Source organism: Lagenorhynchus albirostris, chromosome 17 (genome assembly GCF_949774975.1).
Source record: "Lagenorhynchus albirostris chromosome 17, mLagAlb1.1, whole genome shotgun sequence".
Classification (NCBI taxonomy): Eukaryota; Metazoa; Chordata; class Mammalia; order Artiodactyla; family Delphinidae; genus Lagenorhynchus; species Lagenorhynchus albirostris.
In genome coordinates this window covers 49,355,502-49,367,650 of record NC_083111.1, presented here as the reverse complement: position 1 = coordinate 49,367,650, position 12,149 = coordinate 49,355,502, and the positions used below count along the sequence as shown (strand labels likewise).

Below are 12,149 nucleotides of genomic sequence, written 5' to 3'. Positions count from 1 at the left end.
GCTATCTAACACAGTATTGAACATAGGGTTGACATTATGTGCCTCCTTATAAACTGAGTGATTTTCATTTTCTGATAAGATTTCAGTGTACTAGGGTTATGGTTTTCATGACTGAGCAATCTTGTACCTTTTTTTTTTTTTTGGCCATGCTGTGTGTCTTGCGGGATCTTAGGTCTCTGACCAGGGATGGAACCCTCATCCTCGGCAGTGAAAGAGCGAAGTCCTAACCACTGGACTGCCAGGGAACTCCCCATGACTGAGCAATCTTGAGTACCTGTGTCTTAGACTTTTGTTAATAATATTAAGTCCATTAAATATAGGATGTAATGAAGAACAGATAATATCTATAAAATAAATAGAATATGTAATGAGAAGTTTGGTAGTAAATCAATAATTGAAAATTTGGAGAAATTTCGGTTAACAGTTTATATGTGCATTTATATGTATACACATATACACTTATGTTAAACTTTCCCTACAATGAATGTTACTTCTCTTTACCTTTTAGAACATAATGCAAGTAGAACAAAATGGCAAATGAAAGCTCACAGCACTCAAAATATCGTATAGATGCCAAGCAAATATAATAAGAATTGAAGTGAAAATTTGAAATACATACTAATGGACAATATTCAGAACAATCAAAGAAACAAAACAAAAAAGGGAATCATTTTCATACTAAAAAGAATACTGTGATTGCAATAATTTAGCCCAGACTTCTCTCCAGAGTTCCAGACCCATACATCCAATGAATGCTATTAGATATTTACACTTAAATGTTCCAAAGGAACCTCAAACTAACCCATCCCCAAACTGAAGTCTTTATTTTGCACTTAAATATTTGTTCAACCCATATTCCCTGTAAGATAAAATATACCACCGTATATCCAAACATTTCAGTCACGCAAGATTATCTTATTCTTCCTTTTCCTTTCATCAGTAATATCCAATCGATAACTGTCTTATAGATTCTACATCTTTAAATAACTTCTCATGTATCTACTGCCTCTGTTGATTCAGCCCATTATGATCTCTTAACTGATTTATGCAATATCCTTATAAATGATCTTTCTGCTTATATAGCTCCGCTCCATTTTTCACCTAGTTTCCAAAGTAGTCTTTCTAGAAACAAATATCTGATCATGTCTCTCTCTTGCTTTACATACCTCAATAACTTACACAATCTTCAGAAACCCTCACCTGCCTTTTTTTTTGGAAAAGAAACAACTAGGCTTTAATTTTTAAAATTCTTTTTTTTTTTTACATCTTTATTGGAGTATAATTGCTTTACAATGGTGTGTTAGTTTCTGCTTCATACAGAAACATACATATGTTCCCATATCTCTTCCCTCTTGCGTCTCCCTCCCTCCCACCCTCCCTATCCCACCCCTCCAGGCGGTCACAAAGCACCGAGCTGATCTCCCTGTGCTATGCGGCTGCTTCCCACTAGCTATCTACCTTACGTTTGGTAGTGTATATATGTCCATGCCTCTCTCTTGCTTTGTCACAGCTTACCCTTCCCGCTCCCCATATCCTCAAGTCCATTCTCTAGTAGGTCTGTGTTTTTATTCCTGTCTTACCCCTAGGTTCTTCATGACTTTTTTTTCCCTTAAATTCCATATATATGTGTTAGCATACGGTATTTGTCTTTCTCTTTCTGACTTACTTCACTCTGTATGACAGACTCTAGGTCCATCCACCTCATTACAAATAGATTTCGTTTCTTTTTATGGCTGAGTAATATTCCATTGTATATATGTGCCAGAGTTAGCAGAAGGAAAGAAATCATAAAAATCAGATCAGAAATAAATGAAAAAGAAATGGAGGAAACAATAGCAAAGATCCCCTGCCTTCTTTTGTCTAAACTTGTTTGAAGCCATTTTACCACATTGTTCCCTCTGCCTGTCATATTCTCTACACACAAGGCCAACGTATTTCTGGTTTTTAACGTTCGACTCAAGGATTATTGCTTCTGTGAAGTCTTTCTTGAACTAATATCCATACTGCTCAGGTGGAAATAATAACCCCATCCTTTGTGATTCCATTGTAGTCTATATATACATAAATCATGTATATATAGATTTCTCATAGCACCTATAATATTATTGAGTTTACTTGTTAAACTCACACTAGAAAAAGCCCATGAGGATGGGGGCCATTTTGTGTGTCCTGTTATTTCCAGCACCTGGAACAGTACCACACAGCATGTGCTTAATAAATGTGTTGAATGAATGTTCAAATTTTAGTCCAAGTGTTACTTCTTTCATGAAGCTTTGTCTGGCCATCTATTTGAAGCAAATTTTATTTGACTTTATACCTTTGTAGAGTATATTGTTAGAGTCATCCACATTAGCACATAAACACAGCATGTTACCCACATACTTTAACTCCTCTGTGATACTGATAGCTTGTTTAGGGCATATATTAGGTCTTTAGTATTTTCCATAATCTAGCACATTGCTGAACTCAAGATAAAAATAAAATACTTTTAGAATTATGTATTAAAAAGCTGAAAACAAGTTTTAAGCCTAAAATAAACTGAAGTACAAGTTATGATTAATTTATTAATTTAATCTACCCGACTATATATAAATATACATATATGTGAATCTGGAGTTAGTTACCCAGTTATGGAAAAAATGCATATACACCTATGACATTAATCATTTTATTTTTATCCATCTAATTGGAGCAGTTGCTGTTAAAAGTTGAATATACAACTATCTAAAATAAAAATGCCTGCAGATTTAACATTTTGTTAATATAGGAAGAGAATGAAAAATTATAAAATAAGTAAAAAACAGTAAAAGATTTCTAAGGCAAGTTAGATAAATGAAAAATAACAAAGAAAAGCAGTAGAAGAGACAGACCTGCATGTCTTCTCCTTGTGGAGTCCACTTCTTCTGTGATCACATCGTGTAATGGACAGACATAGACAAAGGAGATGGATGTGAGTGGATGTACTCAAAAGGTAAAAAGTGACACTGAAGGAAAGCGCCTCAAATCATTTTGAGAAAAGATCCTGTGCACAGTTGTAGGGAAGATATAATCATATACATACCATATTAAAAGAAAAAAAATATGGAAGAACTGATGGTGAACTGGTTAAGCCACTATGGGTTAGCAGGATCAGAAAAATAAAGTTAGTGTAGAAATAAAGAGGATTCAAAAGTTTACAATTATTTATGGACAGCCAATCCTGAACAGTGATGCTGAAGAAAGATACCATTAGTAAAAACAACATTACTTGTATGACCATATTGTTTAAGACATTACTGAGTCCATTTAAGATCTGTGAAAATGCTTTTAGAACTTTTACTTATCATTGAAAGGAAAGAACTTAATTGAATCATCTTAAAAAGAGCAATAAAAATAGCTTGATCAGACTTCTGTGCCTTTTAAGTTTCCTAAATTGATGAGTACATACATGAAAATAAGTATGACCATTAGGCCAATAATTCATTGAGTTACTTCAGTACAGCAAAATATTATTATAAAACTATTCTAGAGAGTAACAAATATAATAAAACTCATTATAAAAAAGAGTAGCTGAAATATATGGCTTAAGTTAAATATTAAAGATTCAAGTTAATCTTCAATTTAGACAAATTTTCTTTGATCATATTCCCTTATGAGGTTTACTTATTCAGAAAATTCTTACAGACACCACATAACAGATCATTGATGTTTCCATTTAAATTTGCCCATCCAAGTCCAACATCTACTATAACAGATACAGCACATATTTTGGAAACACTTCTTTACCCATTGGTAGTGGAGAAGTTCAGAAGACATTTTATACAGTGATTAAGCAGGAAATGTCTGCTCAACTGAGCATTCTAAGAAAACTTTTTTCCAAAAGATATTAATGAGTTAGTATTAGTGTGACTGATACAGATAAACAATATAACACAAAACCAAAATGTCCTATTTTAATTACCTTCTTAGCTTCAAATTAGGTATTACAAAGTTCTTAATTCAAAACACCACATTCATTTCTGCAATACTTGTATCATAGTTTCTGAGCGATTTATAGAAAAACATGTTATACTAAAATATATTTGGAATATTGATATATTGAAATGATAACTCTTGAGAGAAATCTTTCCAATAACAAATTTATCTCTTTCTCTGAATAGTGAGAAAATGAAAATTTTCCACTAGGAAAGAAGGGCTGAGATATCCAAAACTTTTTTTCTAAGAGAAAAGAGAAATCCTATTATAGAGAACTGAAAAAAAATGACCATTTTGAAACAATGTCATTTTGATTATTATGTGAGCACACCTTTGACCTGTTCAAAATTAGACAGTAAATCTCATCACGATTATATTACAAACTAGACTTTGCCAATAGGATTGACCACTAGAAAAGTATTATCCTCCTGAAATGTACTCCTACATTAACATGTTATATGCCATATTTTCTTTTGCATCCCCAGTCCACCCATTTCTCAAAGAAGATAAAATAGAAAAATCTGAGCTATATTAACATCATAGGTTAATGCTGAATTGTATCATATTTTGCATTATGTTTTATAGGCAGAATTTCCCTATATACACATTTACCACACTACTAACGAAGTTTCCACACATGCTAAATTGAAATTGGTATGAACTGGATGAAATAACTGCTTAAGTATATTCTACCTCTAAGAAAACATTTTATTTTTTGCAGAAAACATAAAAACAACATAAATAAATATCCTTTCACTACGTAGTATTTTCCCGTACCTTGACTATTTTATAATGGCATTGAGGTAATATTTTTCATGTTGTATGGATTCAAAACATTCAAATTTCTTTCCAACCCATTTATTAGTTTATTATAGAGAATAACTGAAGCACATAGAGTTCAAGTGACTTACCCAAGGTCATAAAACAAGTTCAATGGCAGAACCAGAAATAGAACAGAGGTCTCCTGATTACCAGGTCAAATTTCTTTCTACTAGATGCTATATGACCCAATAAAAACATGTGAAATAAAAAGTCTAGTAAGGGAAAAAAATCTTTTTATGTTGATACCTGAACTGGACATTTTATTACATAGTATTAATTAGAATGTTTTTAAAAAGAGGTACATGGTACAACTATGCAAGTAATTCACCAATACTTTTTACTCTTGTGAGGAATATGTAACTTAGCACCAACAATTTAATTGTTTTTAGAAAACAATACAAAATTTATATTTTAGAAAAGGATGAAAATGAAAGATTTTGACCAGGATCTCACTATTAACTGAAAGTGCCCATTAAATCATTTTTCCATCACTATGTGAATATGATCCATTAATAAATAGATCATAATTAATGTTACATAAAAAATCACTTAACTTTAATTAGCAGATAGAATACTAATTTAAATCATAAAATTTCAATGTATAACTTTCAATTATACCAAATATATTTAAAAAATTTTTGACTTTCTTTTCTTCTTCGTGGCTACAGTTTTTAATATATACTATTTGTATTAAACCAGCCACATTTAAAAAGAGAAACTATATCCTTTAAATATCTAGGTCTTATTTAAATGGCAATAAACTATAAAAACTTATTTCATATATATTATTGTAATGAATTTCAGACTTCAGTGAACCTTGAAGGAGGTAAGAGTACCCCCTTCACTCTTCCTATCTCCCTAATTCTCCTTTAATTGTTACTTTGCCACAGTCAAACATTCTACTTTCAGTGCTGTTAATGGCAGTTCTAATGAGAAATCTTTCCAACACTTCATTTAACCAATAAGCAGTTAGAGTGATTAAAGATAGTAAAAGTATACCCTCTCTTAGGTCACAACTATGTCACAACTATGGCTGGATCTTAGTTTCAGATACAGAAAATATAAAAACTGTAATAAGAGTGTACAGTATTTGGGGGAGGTTCATTACATCACATGAGCTAACAAAAGAGAAATAAAATATATTCATATACTATACTAAAAGACATTAATAAAATATAATGAATAACTCATAAATACCATTTATGGTAATTATTTTGGAAAAATACTTTTAAATTTAAAGTACCATCAATGTGCAAACTGTAAAAAGAATGGTCCTTAATCAAGCAAAGTAGTAATTATATATATATATACATATATATATATATACACACACACACACACACAATAAACCTGTATTGGTTGGTCCTTAAAGTTATAAAAATCTACTGAAGATAAACAGATATATAATAAAATACTCATTTTCATTAAATTATATGGTGTAAAAGTAAGTTTATGAGGATGAATATAATAGCAGCTTTTATGTAAAATTTTGTGCAAACCAAAATTTTCCTTCCCAATATAGTGTATTAACTACCATTATATTTCAAATGAACACATCTCAAGGTTCAAACAGAAATAATAATCTGTAATCAACTTAATTTAAAAAGGCATAGACATGAGGCCTGTTTACGTATAAATGCAGTTTTTAACAAGGGTATATGATATTTATTTGAAAATCTGTTGACTAACAGCAGACATAATATTGGTTCTATTATCAGATTTAATTGTACTTGAGTAAATATCAATATATGTTGTATAGAAGGAAGTATTCTCTTAGAAAGATTCCAGACAAAGAAACAGAAGCCTCAAGACTTTAAGTGTATATTACAACTTGCACGTAATTAAAAGTTAATCATAATTATGAGGGCTTTTTAAAGGTCATAGGAGCCTTAGAATGTTTCCTTTTAGAGAAGGCAAGATACCTTTCAAAATAAAGCCTAAAAAAGCATCTACTTAGTAGGCGCCTCAATGATACAAAGATCAAGACAGACCTAGAACATAAAAACAAAATATTTACCAAAGTTTAAAGATTTCAAACTAAAACTTCTCCACTGTGACAAAAATCTTGTAGAAAAATTCCTCAATCTAAGTTATTTGAATTTATTTTCTAAACTAATTATTACTTTCCATAATTTTGCCAACAACCATAAAATTATTGAACATTTACAAAAGCATCTACCTACCTATTGAAATGAGCAAAGTACAACCTTTTAAAATATTAAGCTATTTTTAAAGCTAACAAAAATGTTTCTTTTTTAAATGTTTTGTTTCCTAGTTCTAGCTGTGCCAGTTTTTTTTCTGATTCTATCCTTAGAGTCTGACATGTAATGCAATTTTTTTTTTGTAATGCAATTTTAAATGCAGAAGAAAGACATACTTAGAGTATTTGTTGAGGGTGTTTAAAATAATTGATTTTTAAACTATAGGATGCTATATCATAAAAAAGAAAGTCACTTAAGTACAGGCTTGGCCTTATAAACTTATCTGTATGTTTAGAGGAAACTGACCTAACTTTAAATGAGCAACTAAATTCATAAATCATGAAATCTCACTTTATTCCAGGAGAACATCCTTGTTAACAAACAATGCTGTATTTACATCTGAGGGTGTTAGTAGTACTTAATGCCAAAATTCCGTCAGTTGATTTGTGTTCTATAAGATATTTACTTAGCTTGTTTTACGTCACTTTCTTCTGCCAAAAATAAAGTACATTCATTCTACAACAATCCAGAAATAATCAGAAATTACCAACCTGCTAATATTGACCAAGAACACAACCTCGATTATTTTTACCAGATTAGATGAATTAGACTAGCATCTAATTTGAAGACTAAATTAGAATATTGAGTTAGACTGAAATAAATTGCTTCTACTTTAAAAAAGTGTCAAATTATTCAATAATGAAAGGAAGCAAGAGTTCATAACACCAAAATAGTCAAGAAAAAATTTAAATATAAAATTTACCCACAAAATACACCTTTAAATATTTACTTTTCCTGATGATAAATTTTATAAAGCATAATTCCAAAGGTTGAACTAAGTAAAAGAAAATCCCTACCTTCACCATAGTTACAAATACATAAAGAATACAATATGGAAATGCCCATGTTGGAAAAAATTAAAGGTTAATACATTAAATCATAACAATGCTAAAACTAGGGGCTTATGCACACAAAAGCAAGTAGTAAAACACAGCTTGTTACTTTGAATATTTTCAATTTCCAAAATACTGTATAATCATACAGTAACCCAGCAAAGTGTTTCATTGCCCTCACTTTTCCAGAAAAACACAAGGATTTATTTTCCAGATGAGATACAGGAAGGTGAGTAGCATTGTCATGATTCAGGATATTTAGAGAAAAAGTAGCTAAGTCAATTCTAGATTTTCCTAGATATAGCATACCTTCTACTTAGAAAATGACAAATCAAGGTGGGCAATCTTTTTATGAATAGTATCAAGTAATCATCAAACATATCAGAAATCATTTATAATTACATCTCAAAGTAGATTCTGAACTATTTAAGTCCAAGACTTTTTTATTTTGGAGAAACTAAGGAACTATATCAGTTCTAAAACATTCATTTAGTCTAACTGAAGTTAGCTTTCTCACCACACTACTTTTGAGTTTATGTAAAATATAAGATAAAATATTTTATGTAAAAAATATGCTCTTTTCCCAGATACTGTCCTAATTACTAGAAGAACAGATAAACTCACAAAGCGAAAATAATAAATTTCAACAGATTAAACTTTGTTTTCAATGTTTAATAACACTGCATTACTGTAGGCCATAGTGTTCTCATCTAGAATCAGATTGCTCATTGAGAAAATAAACAACAGATTTTCCATGCTCATATGTCCTTGATTTGCATTAAGAATGTTTTGTTAACTTCACAGCCTAAACAAAATCTAATCCACATTCTAAATGAGGAAGACATTTAGCGATTTACTCTGAACATCATCCATAAAATCTGGGTTTTAAAATCATTTGTAGAATTCTTATATTGTATGATCACATCAAAAATACTAATATGATAAACATCATTCTCTTTACCAGGGATTTTCATCTACATTGCTGTCAGTTAAGTTAGAAATACTGGAAAAAAAATCACCCATTTTGCTCATAATTCTCTCACAACAGCCTAGTTCAGAGATGTATTTTTCTTAAAAGAAGCAGATACTAATGCATATTACTTAAAGTTCATCTAAGTATTTGTTAACCCATTTTCTAGTCTATATAATGCCATTTAGTCCTCCAGTTCCGTAGTCATATATTTAAAATAAAAATTTCAAGTGATGCTTTGTTAGTATACATCCTTAAAATGGCAAAATTCCCAGGTATTGTTCTTGCATAGATTTTCATAAAACACCAAAAGGAAAAGATAACGATATATGTCATTGATACATAGCTAACTTTGCATCTTGGGTTTGGGTTCGAGTCCTTACAAACTTTTTCTAATGCCACAAGTTTACTACAATAATCCTCTGATGAAGAATCCTTGACTATTAATGGAAGATGATCTCAGATTTTAGTGAATAAAAATTATGTTTTAAACCCTGATTACAATTACTAAATTATTAATATGGTAGATGTATCTAAATATAAAACAAAGAATGAATCCAAACATGTCTTCTGTAAAGCCCAGGCTCATAAACATGTTATTGAAATGCAATTAGCCCCACCTGATATCCCACTATTTTCCTCCCATTCTATCACTCCAAAGTCTCAATAATTAAAAATATTCTCAACATATCCTACCTCACTTTTAGAAACAAACAAAAATATTTATGAACACTAAAATTGAACAAAGCATACGGCCTTAGCATATTGCATACTTACTCACGACATTTAGGATTTGAATTTCCAGGAATTTCCCAGTATATAGGAAAATGCATAACTGCCAAGATTGAAAATCTATAAGCAATTTAAACCATGACATTAAGGCACTCTAATTACATTAATTTTCCTCTACTGCGCACATAGTTTATATTCAGTTAGAAGGCTTAAGTGATAAAAAAATGCAATATATGAGAATACACAAATTAATAATATCTAAAGGAAATTTTAAAAAATTTTGTTTGTGAGATTTAAAAATATGTTTAGCAAATATTGCATTCTTTCATGACTTTAATACTCAATGTAATTTATTTACCATAGATATATATGGCCACAAACATATTCATGTAATCAGAAATGATGGCAAACAAGACAAATAAATAATAATTTATGACCAAGGATAACCTACATCACACAACACAGCAAGGAGACACTTTGAGAGTAATAGTTTTTGTTGTATAAATCATAACATAAAACCCATTTTATACTTTGTTTACTTTTTAAAATCCTCTGAAATATATTAAGCTAATTATTATTTTCCAAATAAGCTAAGTGATTCTTAATTGAAGATTTGAAAAAACAGGTAAGATATTTTTCTTACAACTGCATGAATATGTTTAAATTTGCAATGTGAATTCCAGTTTATTTACTTATTTTCAGTATGTAACTGTTTCACTAAAAGAGAATTCACAGATTAAGCCATTTGCACTATGGCATTTTTCCTTGCTCTCCAGACTTATGTAACATAATACTTTTTCTCAAAACATCCTATTATCCTTAATAGCACTATCACAATTATAATAACTAAATCTTTAGTTATAATTATTTTTAACTTACATATTTTTGCCAGAATGTAAGCTCTATGAGGGCAATTGCGGCATCGTTCTCGTCTACCGCAGTAACTCAGTGCCTACCATAATGCCTGGCATACTACACGATAGCAATGAATACTTGTTAATAAATCAGTTTAATTTATATATTGACATATTTTAAACTACATGTTTCAGAGATTTAACATGAACCAAGTTACCACATAAAAATACATTAACCCTATTACTATAGACTCAGCCATTTAATGATGATAGTGTTATAAAAAAATCCATCTGTATTCTAAAATTTTGAATGAAATTTTCATTGTACTCTCATCCAATTACTGATTAAAAGTAGTACTGATTATTAAGTTGATTGGTTATCTCTGCATTTTGCTTCTCTTCCTTTTACTCCTGGTTCAAGTTTTTGTCCTCTGCTTAATTAATCTTATCTCCCCCAAAAAAAGAGAAGAAAGAGAGAGAATATAAAATCACTTCATTTCAATTTATTGGTAGAATTAATGGTTTGAAAAGGCTCTTTATTGAATTAGAATACTATGCTATCATTCCATCTTGGTTTTGTTGTAATATTTTTAGCTCCAGAATTTGTAAATAAATCATTACCAATTGGTAAGATATCTCGATAGCATTTGCAATTAAAAATAAGGAATAGCCTACGAAGACAAACTTTAAAAAAAATTATATTGAGCTTTCTATAGTACTTTTTTAGGGATGTAAGCACCTCTCATGAGGGTAGTTTAATTTGGATCAAAATAACCAAATATATAAGTTAAGTTATCATTTGTGCTTAAGTGAGTCATTTTTTTCTTAAAGAAATAATCTTAATAATAAAATAATTGTTATTTTCCCAAAAATATGTGTAATTAGTTTTCTAAACAAATCTTGAAATAAAGTTTTCACCACTTTAATCTAAACAGACTCTACACAGTCTAAAGTTCACACCAAAGTGAGAAAAATGAGGTACAACAAGCACACACATATTTAAAAAGCATGAAATGCAATGCTTATCGCCTCATGCTTTCAGGGGCTTTCCAAATCCTGACAAACCTGGCTCAGATTCGTGTTTCTTTTGCGGCAATGGTTTGTCATCACTTAATGTACCATTCACATTTTTCTGCTGGTCTTCCCATGTAACTTCTAGTATAAATCAAAAAAAATAATCAGAGCTTGTCAGAAACATTAGATAATTTGTGTAATAAGAGCCTAAAATTACTTCAGGGATCTAATTATTTTTTAATATTTTTCCCCTAAATTCTCCCATAAGCTTTCAGTAGTACGTAGTTAATGTTTTAAATATAGAAATGTGACACTTAAAATTGTTTTATAGATTTCAAAATCCAAAGCATTTAAGTTTGCTTCCAGGAAATTCTAAAATCTATTTGCAATAAAAGAATTTTTGAAGATATGAAGAAAACGATGATTTAAATGATGTCAAATAAAGTTTTCTTCTTAGTTGATATTAAATAATTTTATTTTAGAAATAAACATTTTGCTAAACATTACTTTAATGTGGTGAAATGAAATGTTTATATGGAACTAAAATGCAGAGATTTTCATATATATCAAGAGAAAATCTGTAACATTTTAGTATATGATAAGATGGCTATTTATTTTACTACCATATTTGGTACTTTCGTTAAACAACAGAAAAATGTATGTGCTATGGGATATTATTTCAATAAAAACTATTAACAGTTTGGTATCA

The 12,149-nt window shown here is 30.0% G+C and overlaps 1 protein-coding gene across 38 annotated transcripts in view; it reads right to left on the bottom strand.

Annotated features, from left to right (window-relative positions):
* RIMS2 (regulating synaptic membrane exocytosis 2) overlaps window positions 1-12,149 on the bottom strand; it is a 576,987-nt gene that overhangs the window by 167,744 nt on the left and 397,094 nt on the right. For 10 of the 38 annotated variants that reach the window (XM_060127293.1, XM_060127300.1, XM_060127290.1 and 7 more), the window contains one exon: window positions 2,871-2,903. The exons of 25 other annotated variants lie outside the window; for them this stretch is intronic. In XM_060127293.1, coding sequence (XP_059983276.1) covers window positions 2,871-2,903 — 33 coding nt within the window. Of the gene's footprint in view, window positions 1-2,870; window positions 2,913-12,149 lie in introns of all 38 variants that reach the window. 3 more of the 38 variants (XM_060127294.1, XM_060127306.1, XM_060127310.1) reach the window with 2 other exon arrangements.